Genomic DNA, 23,487 nt, shown 5'->3' with positions numbered 1-23,487 from the left:
TCTACGTGAGGCTCATGCTGAGGCAGAAATTGAGCCTCCAAGTGGATGAAAACACAGAAACCACCACAGCTACTGGTGATGAGTGTTCGCCAAACAAAAGTTTCTGCACATAACATAAAAACTAACAAAATCATTTTAAAAGCTGCCTCATGCACAAGGTTAACACAACTTGGAAATGCTGGGAACGGTTTTAAGATCTGCACACATTAAAATGAAGCTACTGAAGGTTAAATTATTTTTTAAGAGGTCAGAGTAAATGCAGAACATTAAGTAAGGAGGAAACCATCATTTAGCTGAACAGGGTGAGTTTCATAACGACCTTCGGAGATGTACATCGCTGTACCACGCAAAAGAGAGAAGACTGTGCATTTCAACGTTCCAGTGCATTAATCTTTTTTTTTTTTTGCTTCTTGGTGAGGCAATGGGGGTTAAGTGACTTGCCCAGGGTCACACTGCTAGTAAATGTCAAGTGTCTGAGGCCGAATTTGAACTCAGCTCCCCGATTCCAAGGCCAGAGCTCTATTCTCTGCGCTACCTAGCTGTCCCCAGTGCATTAACCTTTTCAAGGAAATCTTCAGGGTAGGCGTTTAATATACTGAACACATCTGTGGTTCTTAAAATGCTTGTTCTGTGTTGTACTGAACTGATTGGCATTGGCTTTAATTTTTATTTTTGTCTTCTCTTTTTACAGTGCTTTTACTTCCAAATATCCTGCCCTAACCCGTGAACCACCTCTTATAATGAAGATTAGAAGAGAAAATGGTTCAACAAACTTAGCTATCACATGAGACAGTACAGGTGTAATATTTTACACCAATCCGCAAAAGAAAGGAGAGAGGTCACCGGCCTTATTGTAAAAACTGGCCCACTCTGAAAATCTTAGAAAAACCTGGTTTCCTTTGTCCATATGGGCAAAAAATTCACATCGAAATCCAGGTAAGTCACAGAAAGCCTTTATTACCACAAGGAGAGATAATAAAATATTGGAGATCACAAGAGCTTTGGCAGTGCATTTGGAGAGAAAATGGTGGAGGGGAGGAAGGGATGATGGGAAACCAATCACTTCCACTCTTTTAGACAGGCCCGGTTGATTCTCAAGGAGCTGTTTCCTGGGACTGAACAAGAGCGAATAGCTTTGTGCTGCTCAGGGGTCAGCCTTGCTTTGCAGGCCTCCTCAGAGAAAAGGACAAATGACGTGCAGAGGGCATCAAGGGCAGTAGCTGTACACCACAAAATGGAGATAAAATGAGGCCCATAGCATCAGTAAATGTATTTCACTCTGACAGTAAAACAAGAGGGAAAAAGAAGTACTGTGCTCTGTTGAATAGCTTTTCCTTTAGGTAGATGCTTTTATAAGTTAAACACTGACAGTGCCTTTTCCCTTGCTAAATACAAGCTGCACACAATTTCCAAGCCAACTTTTAAGGGAGTTACTATGGTTATCTTACGTTATCTGTTGTTATTATTTGGATTTTGAACGAAATTAATAGAGTAGGAACCAGATGAGGAATCTTGCTTGATCTGGAAGTTTTCTGTGGATAGTCCAAAAGGCCGGAGAACCAAGTTCCCAAGATCTTTTAATTTACCTGCAGTGCAAAAGAAAAAACTGATAAGTAAGGGAAGGAATCAGAGACAGGGAGAAGCCAAGTTACCTTACATTGCAACCTGAAGACAAAATGCAAAGCAAGCCTTAGGTTAGCTTTCCCCTTCTGGCAAACAAATACCTATTAACTAAAGTACCCGATGATGAATTCCAATAGTTTCCAATTCTACTCTTCCATCAAGGCCAAAATAAGAGGAAGTTGCTGTCTCAGCTATGTAGTCACTTCAATTCTGTACCCTCCCCTAGACATGTTCTCTCAATCAGAAACAGGAGAATACTGCCAGCTCTTCTTTGAAGTTCGCAATTTCCTGTCTAAACAGGCCAGAGGTATCAATGAGCTCTTACACTGGGTGAGGAAAAAAAATCTATTGTCTGTAGGTGGAGAACATCATTTCTGATGGGAGAAAATTACTGAGTCTCACGTTTCACCGTTTAGACCAGAGTACCCTAATTCTGATTGTACTACTTGTCACTCAAAATATTCTTCCCCTCTATTAGACTGCAGTTCAACCTCAACTGGCCCATGCTTGAGCTTCTTTTCTGCAATTCCTCAATAGCTCTCGTTAAACTGAACTGATGGGGCGGGGCAAAGAACAAGACAAGAAGACACACAGGAGAACATAGACTTTATTTTCTACAAAGGGAGAGACAGTATCATACTCATCTCTGTATTCTTCCCCTCTCCATCAATACTTGTACAAAGCAAGCACTCGATAAATTATTTGCTTCCCTTCCATACAAAGGTTGAGCTGCTGCCCATTAAGCAAAGAAGAGCATTTAAAATCTTTGAAACCATTTGGATTTGGAATAGATGGCCAGCTGCCGAGGGTAAACATCCTCCTTTGAAAATAACCAATACTATTAGATAACTGGGTCATCACAGGATATTATTAGCTGAAGGGAGTGAGAAGAAAGCACCAGAATTTATGAATACATTCTGGGAAAATAATGTGGTACCTAAATAAACCCAAGCAATATCAGCCCACTCAGGGGGTTAACACATCCTACAAAACACAGGTTCAATTCATGTTGGGGCTGCTTTGGTTTTGCTGGCAATCTGGCCTAGGCCTATCTGACAAAGAGTCCCTCAGATCTTCTGGGGAGCTGGGTTAGGGTCACTTTAAACCAGCACAACCTCCCATTACCGGAAAAAGAATTCTATAAATAGGTCCACTGATCTTTGTATATTAAGGATGAATCATTTTTATTAGTTAGCTTAGCAATGGTTTTATATTAAGCAACAATACTGTCCCAAAGGGCACACATATAAAACACAGAGCAAGAAACAGCTACAAGGGAATAGTAGAAATGCTCAAATATGGCATGACAGAAGTGGAACATTGTATTTTGACTCTGCCTGATCCTTTACTTCTATAGCTGGCTGACTTCTGCCCACAGAACAACTATGCATATTCTCTCTTTTTAGATGCCACCTCTGGCACTACTGCTCTGTCTTCTTTTTTTACATTCCCCAGCTTGTGTAATTATCCCTAGGCAAGAGTTCGATCTTTCTGTTTACTGGGGAGTCTTGATGGCTACAACTACAGGTCAGGCTTCTCTCACCTGCAGAGATCATCACAATAGTCTCTAAGTTAAGGAATGACAGGAATTGAGTATAATTCATGTAATAAACTTTTGCCTACTGTATTCGAGGCACTGTAGATGAAAGAGGGGGAAAAAAACCCAAACATTTCTTTCCATCGTGGAGATTCTAAAGAGAAGATAAAACATTTGTATGATGTATAATATATCCAATACATATACTGTACATATAACACATATGATGTACAGTTCAAAACAGCAACAACAACGAGTAGCATTTCTACAGCACTTCAAGGCTTGTAGAAGTGCATGTCCGAGGCGGAAGCAGAGCTCCAAGTATTCTCGGCTCCAAGCCCGGCTCACCCCTGGCTGCTTCAAATACAAGACAGAACAACGGGAGCTCAGACGAAAGGACGAACCTTTTTTTTTTTTAAACTTAGGGGGTGGAGCCAGTGGTAGAAATCAGGCAGCCAAAGTGACATGGCAGAGTTCAAAAAATGAACCAGCTTTTAAGATGCAGAAATGAAGAAAGGGGGGTGGAGATGGAAGGACAAATTCTGGATTTTAGATGAACCACAGAGGGGAGCTGTGAAGAGTTAGCGGCTTCAATAACAAGACCACTTTTTAGGAGTGCTAAAGCTCAGAATGAAGCGAGGCTGGTGATGAAGGCTAAGGACAATAACAAGGGCTTTTAAAAAGAGTTACGTTGGGATGGAAGTGATAAAGGTAATAGAAGAGATTCAGCTTATTCTACTTCTGCTTTATCTGCCAAAGCATGATCTTGGATTGTAAAGGAAAAAAAACAAAATACGGTTAACAGGGAAGTAGCCCAGGTATAGTTATGCTTATTTGGCCTCTGAAATTGCCTTTAGCTTTTTCTGTAATTCCGAGATGAAACCCCAGATAAAGAGATAATAAGAGACAATCTAGCTGCCCTCACATAGTTTAAATCATCATTTCAGGATGTATTACACCTCCCCAGGGAATGTGAAGGAGAAAAACGGCATTTTTTTTTTAAAGAGAAGAGAGTAGAGTTAAAACTATAGGCCTGTAAACTTGACTTCTATTCCTAGTAAAATTATGGAAAATATTAAAGGAATGGTTTATGAACATTTAGAAAATGAACAGTGATTACATAGAGTCAGCACAGCTTGATTGAGAATAAGTCATAGCAGACTAACAATTTCTTTTCAGACAGGATTATTAGACTGGCAAATCAGGAGAATGTAGCAGATAAAAGTTTAACAGTCATTATCCAATAACAATGCTGCCCCAACTCCACCCCCCCACCCCGAGTGCAACAACGTTAAGTAAAATCAACTAACACTGTAACCACATCTGACAGTGTATGTAACATTCCCCAACAATAGCTTTCTGCTTCTATACCAAGAGCAGGGATTATTTCCCCATCATAAGAAGTGTTTGAATGAAGGCTTGTAGGATATATTGTAGTGTGGCATCCTTTACAGTCTGGGTTAGACGGCTTCGGTGGTCCATTATTAGATATGTATCTAGAGTATCTAGATGTATGTATCTATATGTATTTAATCTGTATGTAGAGGGAAGCAGCAGAACATAAAGGCTAAAGATGTAGCTGAAAAGTCTTGAATGCTAAGCCTGGATTTCATCTTGGAGGACATAAAGACCAATGGAAAGTTTTGGAGCAGTACAGTTATGTGTTAGAGCCCTGTCTTAGGAAGATGACTTTGGCAATCTCTGCAGGAGTGATGAGACAGATGAAGCTACAGGTGGTAAGCTTAATTAAGAAGGTGTTATCACAGTGCAGGTAAGAAGGAATAACAGTGGGGGCAATGGGAGAGATCTCATGTGAAGTAATATCAATAGGATTTGGTAACTTCAAAATTCTGCAAAAAACCCCTGACATATGGACATGGACACACACACACACACACACACACACACACACACACACACACACACACACACACACACACTCTTTTTTTTTTGTTTCTTGTTTCCTATTCAGAGAGTTGTCCTGGGTGTCATGGGCTTATTCCAACTTCCCTGCACTCAAGATAGGTTCACTTTCTAGATTCACCAATCTGTTATACTTTAAAATCTGACTGCCAAATTCTACGCCTCCCCATCTGGGAAACAATTAATTAAGTGTCCTCATTTCTACTTGCGGCATGATCACTCACCAGCCTGGATGTTTCAATGAGTCCCTAACTTGTAGGAATTTCACAAGGCAAGAGACATTGTTTTTCCTTCTGAAATCCCAAGGCAGAAAGGGTTGTCCAGAATGTTGCTTGTATTGCTGGATAGGCATTTTCAGCCACTACGAGTGTGTGCTTGCCTTATTTTTTTTTAAAAGATGAATGAATTTCAGCTCTGATATGTGGTAATTTTTGTGCCTTCCAGTAGCATTAAGACCTCTCCTGGTCAAATATGCTAGTATCTCAGCAGATTCATCATACACAGTTCAGAAAGTACAGCAGCTTAAATTTGAAACTATTTTGCAAGTCAGCTGAAAGGAATAACAGAAACACCATTTGTTTTCATCACCTTAACATCACTGCTGTTTAATACACAATATAACAACTACTTTGGGGGTTTCCTTTCCCTCTAATTAGAAGGCATGAAGAGCTTAAAATTAGATCCTGACACCTCATTTCCTCTCTCATGAAGCACAAAAGTCTTAGCCATGCAGTCAGTCAATTCTGGATTTTCTGTAAGCAAAGAGATGGCCTAGTCCTGAGAAAATGAACTCCATGCCTAATGTAGAGTCACACATTAGCTACTGGATAAAAAGGAATTTGGAATCAGTCTTTCCACAGACAGTCCAAGGAGCACCAATGATTCCTGGGCAGAGGAGCTAAGAAGCAGAAAAGTGGGAAACAAGAACAAATCAAGCCTCTAGATCATTTACAAACAGGAGAGCTCATTTCTCGATAAGCAAGAATCATCTGAATTTAATGTATGAACTGCTTTGCAATAAACCACATACATAATGAGGAGGAGACAAAAAAAAAGAGACATCTTATGTATAGATCTATGTGACTGCCAGAGGTATAACTGTAATTAGGATAAGGTTTAAAATCGTTAAGACTTTAGAAGGTAGCACTGAGGGAAAGTGATACAGAAAGTCAGAACGATTTTCACAGTTTCTAAAGAGGGAATAGTGATTCCAGTTAATTCTTACTGAAGGCCCAGTAAAGCCAATATTTCTAGAAGAGAAGCAAGAAAAGACAGTCTGTCTACATGTAAACAATTTGTTATTAGTCCCAACAACACTGCGTCGGTTCAAGAGACCACTGCCTATTACTTCCATCAACCTTTTAGACTTAGAATCCATTCAAGACAGTCCTCTCAGTTCCCTGCATGCATGTGCCAATCAGATGGTCGGGAATGGCAGGGCAGAGCCAAGAGCCCATTCACATACCTGAGCATCCAGCACAGGTGGAGTCACAGGAGATGGTGGCACTGAGAAACAAACCCTAAGTCTCTCAGCAGGCTCATTATTTACTCACTATTCCAGGCAGCAGAGGTCAGCAGAACAGTAGATGAGTCAAACAACAGGGATGGTAGGAAGAAGGGGACAATACAAACCGAGGCCAGCAGGCAATATATACCTACACACAATCCCAGAAGTCCTGTTTTGGTTTCCTGAAGGTGCAGCACGAAGCAAGGGTAAAACAATGTTCACTAGCATAACTTCACCCTCCTCTGGGCTCGCTATTTCTACTCTGGACAGAGGTGACGAGGAATTCCACTTGTAGGCCAAACCACTGCTTGCTACATGCCCAATTCCATCGCCTTGTTACTCATCTGAACTGGATGACAACTGCCTCCTGCTCATTACCCCAAAACAGATTTTGTTTCAAGAGTGAGCACCTAAAATCTAGACATGGTGAACTCTTTAATCTTCAGGAAAGAAATACCAGTGCTGCCAAGTGCGGAGAAGGCCACGCACAGCCCCTTTTATTTTTCAGACGTTTTCAGCTTAGTTCATCTCCATGAAACTAAGAATCAAAACAGAGCCTAACCAAAGGAAGAATTCCTGCTGCTCACCCCTCTTCCTAATTGGGAGCTATCACAAGCATCTGCTCTGATTAGCAAGGAATTAACTGTCATCCTGAGGAATCTTCCTGAGCCCTAATGGACCGTATTAATAAATGACAGAAACTGTAAAGCCCACTAACAATTTCCATAAGGACAAGGTGCAGTAAATGGCCTCTGCTTTTTTTTCTTTTTTCTTGCTTTTTGGTGAAGCAATTGGGGTTAAGTGACTTGCCAAAGGTCACACAGCTAGTAAATGTCAAGTGTCTGAGGCCAGATTTAAACTCAGGTCCTCCTGACTCCAAGGCCTGAGCTCTATCTACTGCACCACCTAGCTGTCTCCTCTGCTTCTAATACAAAGGAAATACAACCACACAACTTTATATTTTCCAATAACAAATAGCAGCAGCTTTTGCAGGTTATTCTCAGCAAAATTACAGCCAGTTCTTCAGCCATGGCTGTCACTCCCTTGGGTACCAACACTAATGAAGTATGTAGCAAACTTCAAAAAGCTGACAGAGAAACTATATTTAAGGAAATAACACTATCTTGGGCCAAGATCGATTGTTTTCTTCCAAAGGATCTCAAAGCACATCAATCTTGGTCAGTTCAGCTGTAAAACAGAGAAAAAGTACTCCAAGGATCACTTGCGCTAAGAGTCCATGTGGAAACTGACTTTTCTTCCCTTTGCAGTTTATAGCAGGGTCACATTTAAAAGCAATATTTTAATGATTTCTATATTTACTTTAAAAATATGGCTACTGAAAAACAGCTGACATAACAATAAAAATTAAAACATATTACTAGCTGTAGCCCTTAAGTCTTCTGACAGTTAAGTACCAGATGAAAGCAAACAAGGGAATTTTGTGTGAAACAGAGGCACTGGAGATAGCTGGCAGATATCTGTAAAACCAGTGCTGCTAAGAGAGGAAAAGGACTTTTCTCTCAGGATTTCTATCAGCCAGGAGAGATCGAAATTCTGATTCCACAGAGGAACAATGGGGCCAGGTTCTGTCTGCAGCTAACTGAAAGGTCTTTCTGTATTTGGTCTGTTTGAAAAAAACAAACCAAAACAAAAAACGAAAAGAAACAAACCAAAACAATGTGTCCAGAGAGAGAGAAAGTACTCTGCCAAGCAGACTAACTGCCTGAATGGAACTTGTTCCCTGAGCAGAAAGTCTAGGCTAGTAGCAAACCACATCACTTCTCATAGCCAGTCTACAGGACTTTTCAAAACAAGATAGGACTTCACACTTTGTATGACCCACCAGAAAATCTCCCCTGAAGTCATGTAAGAACGAGTGAATGCCTCCAAGTTACCTTTCCATTAAAGTACTATGCTGAATTTATCATAAGTAGCTATTTTATTGGAATAACAGCTCCCTCAGATTGAAAGAACGCACTTACCTAACATCTCTGCCTTCAGTTTTTCGTTCCGTTCTTCAATTTGCTTAGGTAATCTCTGAGGGAGAAAAGAGAGAGAGACAATAAAGATATCTTTCTTATAGATGAAGTTTTTGGTTAGGTTACTTTGAAAACAATGATTTAGGGCCCAAAGAGGCCATATGAGCTTCATGAAGAGTGTATGGCTTGATTTTCAGATTTCAAACTACCGCTGAAACCTATAAATATGCTAGGTATTTCCCATAAATAAGGCAATCCATAAAAAGAATTTGGGAGGTCAAATAAGAATCACTACAGCAAACATGGCGTAAAATGGAAATCAACACAACTCTACCTATATATAGAACACACCTATCACAACAAATCCTTTCGCTCTTCCTACTGTGTACCCAACCGGTGTGTCCACAGTGAGAAAAAGTGACAGGCTTTATGTTTCCTAAGTGAATGTGGCAAAGACGACGGTAGGTTCATGTACTGCTCGGTAGTGTGGGAGACGCAAAAAAGGTCAGAGAAATAGGTTGTAAACAGAAGGTGCTCACCTTCTAGAGACCTCACACTAAGGGATACATGCTGAGATAACAAAGCTCTGAGAGGAATCAAACGGCCAGAATGTTCTTCTTTGAAAATCTCCTTCCTGAAGTCTTATGATTTTTTTTTTGGACCAGACCTGACATTTACTGCTATGTGGTACATATATACTCATGGTGAGGAAATCTCTAGTATATACACAAGGACAATTCTGTGACTAGCAGTCTTTAGACTGCTATACTGCCACACTGACTGGCCCAGGGTAACAGCCAAAGCCAGAATCTGTCACAGGGAGAACTCAAACCCAGGTTTTCCTCACTATGAGGCCAATTCTTCACATTGTACACCATGCAGGCAGCTCTTTTCAAAGTCCAATTTTAATGCCTCACTGTATCGAGCAGACTCTGAATTCTTGAGGGCTCAATGGGAGTAGCCAGAGTTCAGAGGCCCATCGTTAGAGTTACCCCAGGATGAGGAATTTTTTTGGAAACAGCAATTCACAAAGACCTTCTTCTGCTAAAGTTACAATCCACATTAGGGAAACCACATCAATGAAATCATGGCTTTGAAGTATAACAAAACTCTAAAAACCTGAAATGCTATCTATGCTCCTTTCTTTTATTAAATCAAATTAAGTTAGCGCAGACTAGCTTGTGCTACAGTTTTAAAGAGTAAAAACATTATAAGGCCAATAAATAAGGACAAATAAATCTTTAGAGATTAGAATACAATATAGACCCAAATGCCAGAAAAGAATATTATGTAAAGTTACTTTTTTTTTCTGGAGAAACTCTCTCCTCTGTGGGAGAAAAGGCATATATGAAGTTCAAGGAAGGTTTTAATAATTCAATCAAGTCAATCTGCATGGATTTACTATGTATCCATATGCCCGGAACTATATTAGGCAACAGGGATATGAATTTAAACAATAAAACAATCCCTACTCTCAAGGAGCTCATACTGTCTTTGAGATGCTACAATGCATACACAGGTAGGTAAATATAAATTGCCTAGTCTCTCCCATATAGGTACCAATGCTGGAAATATATATAGTACCTGGGTTGCAAGATAACTGCACCAAATTATCAGAGAAAAAAAAATTGTGACTACTTTTCCCAGAACTGGAGCAAATGAGCTGCTTCTGGATGACAATGCAGGAAATACTCTTCTCACTTAACTTGGAAATAAAAACACTTTGGAGTGGAAAAGTTACAGCATACCTAATAACACCGGAGGGTTACATTACTTCTTTTTCCTTGGAGACTCACCTGTTCTTCCCTTCGATAAACAGTGTTCTTGACATATCAATGCTTCTCTTCTACAACTGCCAGATACGTTAGCTGTAGACTACTACAGCTTGGTTTTTTTCCTAACGGAATCTTAAAGAAATCAGACTTTGAGTAGGCATGATATCGTTCCCACCATCTGGAACCTCAAGGAGGAGGGACAGAAGTGGGCACATTTTGGCTCTAAATTTTGTACTCAAGGAACAAGATTTTTGGAGGAACCATTTTTGTCTTTGACAAATGGATACATGACATACTACTGAAGCATAATTATCATCATCAAATTAAGACACAAACTTATGCATTAATTTCTCCTCACAAACACTGGCATGAACCTTGTGAAGAGCCCACAACTCTTTATCTTTTCCATGTTAGAGGATAGCTTTAAGGATGTGCTTTATCCTACTAAGTCAAATTTTTTTTTATCATCAGTAAGTAACAAACTCACTGGGAACTTTTATTTTCTGCAACTTTCAGTCAAGTGTATAACTGTAATGATATGTGGTCTTGCTATAAAAAAACCCTCCCAAAAAGCCTGATCAGTTTCTTCTATTTTCATCAAATATACTCTTAATACATGTGCATTTCCTTAAAAGTTTTACAAGGATGAGGAAGCATGCATATGTGCAAGAAGTTGTTGATGTACTTTCAGTTAAATGACTTTTTTTTTATAGTAATGGTGCTCATGATTAAATTTTTTAAAAAACTTCTTTCTAGTAATGGTGCTCATGATTAAATTTTTTTTAAAACTTCTTTCTCTCCCTTAGAGATATTGTATAAAATGATCCCTCAATATTTTCAAGATTATGCTGTTTTCAGGATAGATTTATCTTTATATATAATGAGTTTGGTCCAGACACACTATTATTCTCAACTTTCTCTTAAATTCCATTTCTATTTCTTCATATGCCCTGTTAAGATGGGGAGAGAGAGGGGAACTGAGATGTTAAGAGCCCAAACGAGGTGACTCCATTGTCACAGATAATGAAAACAGACTGTTACTGAAATGCTAACATATCTATCATATTTAATATCTATCTACTGCCCTCTTCCTATATCTATAAATATTGGGTCTCACACCAAGTTTTCTGCCCTTTTCACTTCCATGGCTTCTTACTGTTTCATGATGCAATACTGCTCATTATCTTTTGACATGCTATGTTTTACAAAAAGGGTTTGCTTTATAAATAGAGGTTGCCATTATCTCTCCGCTCATCAAGGGGATACAAGAGCATGTTGGCTAAGGAGATGCCTAGGCTCTTGTGGCCTAGCTGTGGCATTACTTTATATCAGAAAGTGGTGATCATGAAGGTCATTATCTTTCTTTCCCCATTTCTCATTTTTCAGTATTAATGGCTTATCTGGAGAGGTCAGGCAGATGCTGTTGCAACCATATGTAGTATATTCTTCTCATCTTTAATCTTTCTTCCCAGCCAATGTGGAACTTGGCCTTTGTTATAACCAATTAATGATCTGATCACACAAAGGCAGCTGATTCTGTCAGTTTGTATGAAATATTATTCAATGCTCACTAATGTCCAGGGCTTTCAGACATTATGGAATTGAATATGGCCTCAAAACATCTTTTAGAAAAAAATTTTTTTTTAAAAAAATTCCTTTTGGATTTTAACTCTGCATCCTCAGATACTGAAATAACTGGTAGATGTGACTGGTACTGTGAATTGACATCAGAGAAAATGGGAGAAAGAGCACACAAGCCTGGAAAAGGGCAAATGTCAAAAAGGGAAGATATGTGAGACAGAAAATTCTAGAGCAGTGAGCCTGATTTATTCCTAGGAAAATTCTAGAACAGATTATTAAAGAGATGTTTAGTAACTATCTAGAAAAAGAAGTGGTGATTGCAAAGAACTGGCATGGCCTGGAATAGGTCAGGCCAGACCACTGTTATTCTTTTTTTTTTGGACAGGACTAATAAACTGGTGGACAATGGTTTAACTAGATTTAGAGATCGCTAGACAGTACAGTGGAGAAAGCAATGCGTTAAAATTTAACCTCAGAAACTTACTGTCTGTGTGACCCTGGGGAAGTTGATTAACCTGTCTGCCTTAGTTTAAGCAACTGTAGAGTGGGGCTGGTAATGCCTGCCTCCCAGGGCTGTTATGAGATCACATGAAATAATCTTTATAAAGTGCTTAGCAGAGTGGCTGGCACATAGCAGGCACTTGAAAAATACTTATTCCTTTACTTAAGAGACAGCATGCAAAACAAATATCTCATGCTACTTTTGTGTTAAAGATTAGACATGTGGATTTTAAAATAGTGTATTTACATGAATTCATAACTGGCTGAATGACATGACTTGAGAGTAGCCATTAACGTTTGCATGTCAAGTTGGCAAGAGGTTTCCAGTGACTCGTCCTTAGCCCTGTGATATACGTACCTTGGAAAAACACATGGATAGCATGCTTATCACATCCATGCATGATGCAAAGCTGAGAAGGATAATTAAATAACACAATGAAAGACAGCCCTAAAATTCAAAAAGATCATGACAAAATTGGGCTGAAATGAATAATTATATTCCTTTACCTTACAATATGGATAAACATAATGTATTAAACTTAGGTTCAAAACATAGGCTTCACCATTAAAAACGAAAGAAGTATGGTTAGACAGCAATTTATCAGAAAAAATATTTGGGGGTTTTAGTGGACAGGAAGTTCACTATGACTCACTGTGTGAATCAGCAGTGTTATGGCTGCCAACAAAATAAATGCTATGTTAGGCTGTATTAAGAGAAGCACAGCTTCCAGGAATAAGGACATGGGAGTGCTGTTATATTCTACTCTAGCGAGTTTAGTACTTTGTATCTCAGTATTGTATTCAGTTCTTGGAGCCATGGTTTAGGAAATATACCAAGTTACTCTCACCCAGAGAAGTATAACCAGGATGGGGAAGAAGGGACAAGACATATTAAGGCTGGTTTAAGTAACTAGGGATGCTTAGCTTAGAGAAGACTTCGGGGGGAAATAACAGCCGTCTGCAGTATGTGGAGTGCTGTCCTATTTCCACTAAGAGGACACGTTCTGTTTGGTTCCAGCATGCAGAAGTAGGAGCATTAGGGTGGACAGTGCAAAAAAGGACAATTTTAGCCCTGCTGTCAAGAATCACTTCCTAACAATTAGAGCTACTCAAAAGCACAACTGGCATTTTATCCAAATTGATTTCATTCATATAAAGAGGGTCACTAATCCATACATGTGGGTCCCTGAGGGCCGTGTATTAACTTATTATTATCTACACTTCACTAAATTTTTATTCACTTGGTTAAGTGTCTCCCAGCTGTATTTCAGTCTGGTTTGGGGCCCACATGTTTGACACCTTTGGTTCAGCACATCAAGAAGTCAAGTGCCCATGCTCGCACAATCAGTACATGTAAGAGACAGGGCCTGCACCTGGGTCTTCCTGATTTGGAGGCTGGCCTTGTACCCACTGTGCCATGTGCCTCTCACAACTGGCTTAAATAGTATAAATATCTCGATTAAAGCAAAACAAACTCAAACTTTCACAAGAGAGGGAAAAAAGGATTAACCTCAGGAGGTGAGTTATAACTACGGCTCACACACGACAAGCATTAACATAAATTTCTTGCTCGGCATCTTAAAAAATTAGCATCTTTTTATGCTGTCATGTGAGACTATGTCTTTTGTACTGGGTCTAGCTAAACTCTCAATTAACTATTGGCATTTAGTTTTTATTTCGTCACTACTGGTACCATGAATTCAGGTACTTTTTTTCACCATCAGTACTAGTTTTGGGGTCTTAAAACTTGGCATATTGGTCACTGAATAGCTCAGAATATAATTTTTTTTGGAGAAGTTGGGGAGTTTCTATACATGACTATAATGATACTCAGTGTGGAATGGTTATCCAATCCATCTATTTTATGTAGTGAGAAACAGACATCATGTGCTTATAACGAAAGAAAAAAATTCAACTTTGGAGAAAAATCACCTGTCTTGATTTGACTAATGCTAAGTAAATATGTACTATCCTACAAAAAAGCTGATAAAAAACCTGACCAACTCTGGCCACACACATGGACCTTTCTTAAAGTACCCACAAAGATTTCTCATTGCATTTTCCTGCCTCATTTAACTTCCTTCTTCATGGGTCTTGTAACATTTATCTTTGCTCTGGTTGCTAATTCCTTTCATTCACTTTTAAATAAGTTGCTGGATATCCAAAGATTTAAGGACACAATTGGTATTTATCACACTCTGCAAAACTGTCCTTTGGGACAATGACAGTGACTAGGCTGGTGTTTTTATCTTGCCCTGCACCATCTGAGATGAGCAGCATGAAGCATAATAAGGTATCACAGATGGGAATTAATGATGCAGATGGGAATTAATGATGCACACAGGGCTGGATGTTTACAAATCAAAAGCAAAAAAACAAGATTGGGAGCAGGCGGGTGGGGGAGCAAGAGTACGTTAGCTACTCTTTGGAGCATGGCTGGCAATCCAACCCAGATCGATGGCGATGATACACTCCAGCCAAGCTGTGTGCCTGTTAGTCTTTATTAAAACACCAACATTCTTCTAAGACTTTTTGTTCAACAGAGAGCATTCAAGCCCTAACGTTGGCCACATCACTACCTAGCTACTGCAAATGTTTAGAAACTATTGTTCTATGACCCCTCATTCAGCACACGGATATGCACATCAGAGTTTTATTAGTAAGAGCATCTTTTGGACTTCCATCCCTTCAAAAGGGTCTTAACGTGGTAACCCATATTAACCTAATTTTCCCTTAAGAATGAAAATCCTGAATACGATTTTCTATCAGAGAGCCATATAAAAGCAGACTTGGAATCAGAAATCTGAAAGCCACATCTAACATCACTTGTAGGACATTGTGTTACTGAAGACGTATTTGCTCCAGACCTCTCCCAGGGAGCCCTGAATCAGTCCCAGATCAAGGCCACTCACCTCTTGGCCTCTGTCTCCCTGTCAGGTCCTTCCTGCAGAGCCTTGTGTCAGCCTGGATCTAATCCTCTGCTCCTTTTTGGTCCAGAGACCTCTGTTCCAGAAACCTTTCTCAAACCTGACCTACCTTGAATTACCAGTTCTTGCCTCTTTTTTTTCCATTTTTTTTTTTTTGGTGAGGCAATTGGGGTTAAGTGACTTGCCCAAGGTCACACAGCTAGTACACGTCAAGTGTTTGGTCTGAGGCTGGATTTGAACTCAGGTCCTCATGACTTCAGGGCCGGTGCTCTATCCGCTGCGCCACCTAGCTGTCCCCAGTTCTTGCCTCTTGACTGGGCTCCTTCAGGCCACGCCTTTGCCTCCACCTGTCTGCAGTTCAGTGAGCCTCCTAGATCTCATGGGATACAATACAATACTATGACCCTCGATGAAAGTACATCACCTATCCTCAATAAACCTCCCTCCAGCTACAGATACTCTGCCTGAACTCATTCATCAGTGGTTAGCATAACCCTTCATATTGCCATCCCAGTGATTCTGAACCACCAAGTTACTGAAGTACAAATCATAGTCATCATCCCCAATTGTCTGCTCCCACCATCCCTCTCAACCTTTTCCAATAAATGTCCTACTTGAGATCTACCCACCCCCTCCACTGTGTTCTCTGGAATGCCTGCTCCAAAATGACCAAATCTGTTTTCATCCTAAACCTTTTCCTTTCCTATTCCTTCTGTCTACTGACTTTCACTGAGACTTGGCTCCCTTTCAATGACACTGCATCCTTGGTCACTCTTTCCAGTCTTGTACACAAATCCCTCATCTCACTGGTTATGGTGGGCAAGTTGGAATACTTTTTGCCCCTATTGCCACTTCTAGACTCTCCTTCTACCACCACCACTCAGCAATCCCTCCTACTTCGAGGTTCACACATCAAACTTATCACCCAATCTAGACCCTGGTAGTGGTTTTCTACTGATCCCATAAGACATTCTCTTTCCTTCCTCAAGGAATTCATTGCCTGGCTCACAGTCTTCTCTCGTTCCCATCTCCTGCTCTCATAGACTTCAACACACCTGTACTGATCCCTCAGTTACCCTAACTTTTCACTTTTCTATCTACTCAGCTTCCATGCTTGTTCCTCCACTCTACCTCAGGCGCAACACAAAGAGACGGCCATACCCTTGAACTTGCCACCAGCCACAAGTACTCTCCTTCTATGTTTATGAAGTCTGCAATTCCTTTATCTCGTGACAGTCTGTTACTCCATCTTTCCCTCTGCTTTAGGCCTCCTAACTCTTGTTCTCTGTCCTCATCATGACCTTCACATCTCAGACCTTTCCTCGGGTACCACCCTATATTAGCTACATTCTTCTCGCTTGTCTATTCTGACCCTTTGGAGAAATCAGTTCACTTCTACACTTAAATCCCGTATGCTCTTACTCTGCTGCTAATCACGCTTTTCCAAAGCCCAATTCTGGATTACTCCCATCACTATCACTTAAGCTTCTATTCATGTACAACAGTATCTGAAAACATGAAAACAGAGCTGGACAAAGTCACAAAACTGTGTTGACTGGGTCCACTGCAAATTAATGTTCTATAATCTTAACTGGGCCCTCAATGTAGCAATAATCCTTTTATACTCCTCTAACTGATCAGAGGCTATTCAAAACTGTTTTACTTTTCAAGCCTCCTGTGGCACGCTCCTCTCATTCTCTCTGCTAAGGACACTGCCTCATACTTCGCTAAAAAAATTAGGGCCACTGGCCAAGAGGTCTCTCGTCTCATATCACTCACATGCTCTCCCCCATTTATCTTCTCCTTCACCAATTTTTTAGGAATAGGCAGCCCGTCTCCTTACCAAGGCAAATCCCTACAGATGCTTCCTTGATTCCACTCCATCTTCTCCAGCAGACTGCCCCTTCTGTCATCCTCCCTCCCTCTCTCTCTCTTCTAGTCTCTATCTACTACTGGCTGCTTCTTTAATGCCTACAAACATACCCATGTCTCTCCCATCCTTAAAAATACCCACATTTGATTCTATCATTCCTGGCAGATAACTATCCAGTATCTTTCATCTCCTTCTTGGCTAAATTCCTGAGAAAGCCATCTATACTTAAGGCCTCCTTTTCCTCTCTTCTCTCTGTCTTTTAAACTCTCTACAATCTGGCTTCTGATATCATCATTTGACTGAAACCATTCTCTTCCAATGATCTCTTAATTGTCAAACCCAATGTCCTTTACTCAATCTTCAACCTTCTTGTCCTTTCTGCAACATTCAAAATGACCGATAACCTACTTCTCCTGGATATTCTTTCCTCTTTAGGGTTTTGTGATGTTACTGTTTCATAGTTCTCCTATCTGCCTACTCCTCAGTTTGCTTTGCTGGCTCTTCATCCAGGCCATGCCTATTACTGGATCCTGTCCTGGGTTATCTTCTCTTCTTCCTTCACACACTCAGTGACCTCATCAGTTCCCCCGGGTTCAAGCATCTCTATGCAGAGGATTCCCACATCTCAATATATATCCCTAGTTTCTCTCTTGACCGCTGGTCTTAAATCACTGAGTGTCTTTTGGACATTCTGAACTGTATGTCCCATAGTTATCTTAAACTTCACAAGTAAAAACCGAACTGATTAACGCCCCTTCTTTACCCTCTCCACCCAACTCTACTTTCTGTCAAACTTCCCTATTACCGCTGAGGAAACTCAATCACAAAACCTAATTATCATTCTTGCTTCCTTATTCAAACTCCCTATATCCACCCAGTTGTAAAATCCTGTTGATTTTATCTTAGCAATATCTTTTGTATACGACCACTATTCTTCTTTGAAAATGCCACCACCCTGGGTGTAGGCCCTCACCATGTCTTGACTGTTGCAGCAGCCTTCTGGTAGGTCACCTCATCTCAAGTCCTTCTCCCACTCTTCCTAAAGTGCAGGTCTATGTCACCCCCTAGTCAAGCAACTCCAGTGGCTTCCAGTTATCTCCAGCATAAAATCAAACTTCCTGTTTTAACTTTCCATTCTGGTTACACCTAACTCCCTTGTACATACCTCTAGGATCCTGGAATACCTGCATTCCTTGCAAACAGCACTTTACCTCCTGACTGTTCTTTTTCCCTGGCTGTCCTCCACGCCTGGAATTCTCTCCCTTTTAATTTCCTCTTCTTGGCTTCCTTCAAGTCTCAGGTCAAATCTCACCTTCTGAAAGAAGCTTTTCCTGATCCCTCTTAATGATAGTGTTGTCCCTCTGTTGATTTGCTCTAATTTATTCCGTATATATGTTATTTGTACACAGCTGTTTGCATGTTGTCTCCCTCATCAGACTGAGCTCCTTGAGAGCAGCTGACTGTTTATGCCTTATCACTGCTTATCCCCAGTGATTATCATGGTGCTTGGCCCATAGTAGGTGCTCAATAAATTCTTGTCGATTTCAAACTGAAGGCATCTCAAACTCACCACGTGCAAAGCGGAACTCATTATCTTCTTCCCTAAACCTTCCCCTCTACCAAATTCCCTATTACTGTTGAGGAGACCATCATTTTTCCAGGTGCCCATGTGAACTTCCATCTACTCTGTTGATATTTTGTACATACAGTTGGGAGGTGAAGTGCTCTTTGCAAGGAATGCAGAACGCAGGTGCTGCAGGATCCTAAAGTTAGGCAGAAGGGATTTAAGTGCAGCAAGAATGGAAAGTTAAGACAGAAGGTTTGAGAGCTGTTCACATATTGTCTCCTTGAGGGCAGGCACCTGGTTTTCGCCTTCCTTTGTGTTCTCAGGACTTAGCACAATGCCTGGCACAGAATAAACCCTTGCTGAGTGAATGACAGCTCTTCCATATTTTGGAGTATTGGACTGAAGTAGTGGAAAATCTAATTTCCCTTACTACTGAAAAGGCAATTAGATAAGAAGATTCTATTTATAGCAAGAGGGCCTTTCATTTAAACAAGATAGTAGGCTAATGTACGTCAGTAGCAAATTTAAGCTGTCAAAGCAAACAAAGGCATTTCATAAGCACACATGTTAGAAAGGACAGGCACCAATAGTTTACATAGTGTTTTAGGAAATTGCTTCATCTTTTTCAATAATATCATACTCATAGTATAAACAAACAGAACAGAATTTCTGAGCTTCATTTTCACAGTCTTTGGCTTTCTTTCCCACTTTTTCCCACAACATATAGTGAAAAATCAATGGGGTACAGAGAAAAGGAAATGAATATACACTATGAATGTGCAATATTGTCAGATATGGCTGACATATTGGTTGGTTTTGCTGAATTGCCTTTTTCTCCCTTTCCTCTCAAATCTCTGATGGGTCAGTGAGTAGAGGAGTGGAGAAAGATAGATTTAGACAAAAAGTTGATGTAAAAGCAATATATCAACACAAACAAGATATAAATTCAAATAAAAACCAACTGGGAAGCTTTGTAGATTATGTAGTTACTAAATAGCTTATTCACATGTGTTTTTAAAGACTATTAATTAGGGGCAGCTAGGTGGCATAGTAGATAACAGCACCAGTCCTGGAATCAGGAGGACCCGAGTTCAAATCTGGCCTCAGACACAAGATACACACTAGCTATGTGACCCTGGGCAAGTCACTTAAATTAACCCCAACTGCCTTGCCAAAAGAAAAAAAAAATAAAGACTTAATGAGAAAATATTTTCTACAATTTGGTTACACACTGTAGATCTCTGTAGTGTGAAGCAAAACATGCATTCATAATGTAGCCATTATCACAAAACTTTGTTAGGTCAAATTTAAGATAATCTGGCTAGCATTCACAACTTGAGGTAGAAGAAGGGAACAATGGTAAGGCTGGTAGATGATAAGGTTTTATCTGCTGTCTGCTTTGGAACTATTTATGGAGTTTAATTGCCAATAAATTAAGAGCAGGTTGAAATTCAAGTTGTTCAACTGGAAGCCCAAATAAAAGTCAAAAGACTGTGGAGGCAAGGACACTATTTAGGGTGTTGCAATTATCCAGGCATTAAATGCCAAGGGCCCGGATTTGTGTGGTGCTGGTGGTAAATGAAAAAGCTGGGTGAATGTAGAGGACATTTTGAAGGAAAAACCAATTTGGTAACCAACTGAATATGGAGGATGAAGGGGTTAAAGAAGATTACTGAGGTTTTATGACTGGAGTCCTAGGCATGTGGTAGGCAGTCAACAGCTATTAATAAAATTTTTAAAAAGCCTCCTAATACACTGCAGCAAAATAAGGTAACCCTTATCCTGTAGGACTTTGGAATGTTAGACTAAGTTATTCTAAGAACAGTGTAGATTTGGAAACTGCTTTTAGAGCAAACATTATTGGGAATACAATTAGAGTAGGCATACATTTATGTTATAAGTAGGCTTCTCTTGGATTTTAATGGGTGTGTAAATCAAAACTGTTGTTGTTGTTCAGTCCTGTCTGACTCTCCGTGACCCCATTTGGGGTTTTCTTAGCAAAGACACTGGAGTGGTTTGCCATTTCCTTCTCCAGCTCATTTTACAGATAAGGAACTGAGGCAAACAGAGTGAAGTGACTTGCCCAGGGTCACATAGCTAGTATGTGTCTGAGGCAGGATTTGAACTCACAAAGATTCCTTACTTCAGGCCCAGCACACTTCCCCACTGTGTCACCTAGCTGCCCCAATCAAAATTAGGCTAATAGTATAACCAGTAGGGCCCAAAGGGTTGTGACTCAGATGTGTAATAACAAAAAGAATAGAAAAAAAAACAACAGAAAAGTTCTATGAATCTAAAAAGTACTTACCATACAAGCTTCTCCAGCTTGGTATATTGATGGATCTTTTTCTAGAACAGATTTGTAATCTTCTAGGGCTTCATCTAGCTTGTCGGTTTTCTCATATAATTCTGCTCTCCTCAATATTGCCCTGATATAACTGGGATTTAATTCAATTGCTGGAGAAAAAAGGAAGCAATTATTATGATTCGAATTAAGTTGGTACATCTGCTTTGGGCTAGATTCCTTCTTTGATGCTGCCACCCAATGGTACAAAATGGAATTTCACATCAATCTACTTGCTAGCTATATGAACTAGGACAAGTCACTTATTTCTCTGAGTTTCACTTTCTTCATTTGCAAAATGGGAATAATACTACTTACTTCAAGGAGTTTTGCTGTGAAACTCAAGTGAAATAATGAACTGCTATATGAAGAATACACTATATGACACTGGTCATTTTAAATGAAGGGCTTAAAATTTTAGGGTTTTTAGTCTTACTTATGTCTAATGGAAGGTGTTTATGGATACAAGGTGGGAGATCTCTTTTGAGCATCAGTAGGCAAATGAATATGGGTTTAAATAGCTGTTTTAGGAAAAACTAGGCATGTGCTTCTATTGCAATTCCTTGCTTTCCTCTTGATTTACTGGCAGGGATGACAATACCTGGTGCTACAGCTGGAACTGAATGCTAAACTGTTCCCCCTCTTTGCCCTGCTAATCATAAGCTCTCGAGGCATTTCTCTGCCTATCTGGTTACACGGGAAGAAGCAGAGAAAAAATCAGGCTGCTATCTCATTTAAACTATTCAGAAAGTACAAATCTTACACGAGAGAAAAATCCTCATAGCACTGGAATTTTTTCTTTTTTTCTTAATAAAGAAAACGTATATTAAAAGATTAAGTTCTGGCCTAAGTAAGGCACTAGTAAGTAGAAGTTAATTTGCAGATGTCAGACACTTGAGAGTCTAGAATGCTGTTGCAAACTTATAAACATAATGAAGATATGAAGGAAGGTAATTGAGTGCAAGGAGCAGGGAAGGAGATACGACTACATACTAAATAAGGAAAATGGCTAAACCCAAGATGTACAGGACAGGAATATTACATCCTCAATCCTTTGGCATCACAGTAGATTTGAAGACAAGTGGGGCAGGACTTCAGTCACCGAATTTGTTGAAAAAGACAGTCGTCAGGGTCGTCAAGTGAAATTTCAAAAGAACATTTGTGACTTGACATATGGTGTTCAGCACTCAGGTTAGTGGGTGTGATGGTAAGTAAAAAAAGCTCAAAAGAGAACTAAAACATTTGATGACATAGACTGAACGACAGTATGTAAGAGGTGAACCAGGAATATAGTTTTAAAATGATGGAAAACTGGTATAGGGAGAGAACTACCGCACTGTGAGAAAATAGCAAACACCCTAATGAAAACACAGAACAAACCAGAAAACAGCCCCCACAAACACGGAACTACTTTGGCTGACATAATTTGAAGAAACTGTATATAGCAGGTTTAGGCATGGTAATGTATAGAGCTAGAATAGCTTTGAATTCTCAATGACATACCACCTCTCTCCTACTTAAAAATCTTCAGTGGCTCTCTAATGCTTTTAGGAGAAAATATAAACATTTCACTCTTATTTCATACTTGAAACTCTCACAGTCTGCTTCCAATCTACCTTTCCAAACTTATTTCATATTCTCTTTCAGCTAACCTAGCCGATCAGCTGTTCCCTGAATTCAATATTATATCCCATCTCTGAACTTTGGAAAGACCATCTCCCATGCCTGGAATGTTCTTCCTCTGAGAATACTTTTCTTTCTTTAAGGATATGCTCCTTAATGGAACCTTTCCTAGTACTCTCTTCCTTCTTAAATTACTTTATATGTACTCCTGTCTTATCCAGTAGATTACGATGTCAATCATCTCTCCCCTCTAATTTTCAACTACTCTCTATTTATTGGTTTGTTTCCTACCACCTTCAAACATTCTTGAGTTTCCTCTATCCTTTAAAAACCTTCACTAGGTACTCAAGTCATAACTCAAGCTCCCATATACCTCTTCTCTTTCTTCAAACCATAGACAATGCTTTGTATGCTTGCCACCTCCACTTTCTTTCTTTATTCCTTAACCCTCCGAAATCTGGTTTCCAACCTCATCATTTAAACAAAATGGGTTTCTTGCCAAATCCTACTTTATTTCACTTCCCTTCGTTCTTGGCACATCTTCTGGATCTAATCCTGTTGATTACCTGCTCCCCTGGACATTCTCTCCTTTCTGGGCTTTTAGACACTACTCTCTTGCAGTTCTTCTTTCTAAACACTCTTTAGTTTCCTTTGATGGCTTATCATCTAAATCAAGCCCCCTAGCTATAGCTATTTACCAAACTCAGTACTAGGCCTCCTATTTACA

At 39.8% G+C, this 23,487-nt stretch overlaps 1 protein-coding gene across 1 annotated transcript in view; it reads right to left on the bottom strand.

The window, feature by feature from the left end:
• Window positions 1-937: 937 nt before the first annotated feature.
• The window catches only part of TTC1 (tetratricopeptide repeat domain 1), a 49,717-nt gene continuing 27,167 nt past the window's right edge, over window positions 938-23,487 (bottom strand). Inside the window, exons 6-8 of the mRNA XM_078150538.1 lie at window positions 21,102-21,250; window positions 8,573-8,627; window positions 938-1,586 (exon numbers count right to left, since the gene is read on the bottom strand). Of these exons, the coding sequence (XP_078006664.1) occupies window positions 1,450-1,586; window positions 8,573-8,627; window positions 21,102-21,250 (341 nt within the window). The 3' untranslated portion in view covers window positions 938-1,449. The remainder of the gene's footprint in view (window positions 1,587-8,572; window positions 8,628-21,101; window positions 21,251-23,487) is intronic.

This window comes from Phascolarctos cinereus, unplaced genomic scaffold, assembly GCF_003287225.1.
Source record: "Phascolarctos cinereus isolate Bilbo 61053 unplaced genomic scaffold, phaCin_HiC Scaffold_2;HRSCAF=192, whole genome shotgun sequence".
In the NCBI taxonomy this organism is placed as follows: domain Eukaryota; kingdom Metazoa; phylum Chordata; class Mammalia; order Diprotodontia; family Phascolarctidae; genus Phascolarctos; species Phascolarctos cinereus.
The sequence above is the reverse complement of the archived record's forward strand: the minus strand, read 5'-3'. Positions and strand labels throughout refer to the sequence as shown.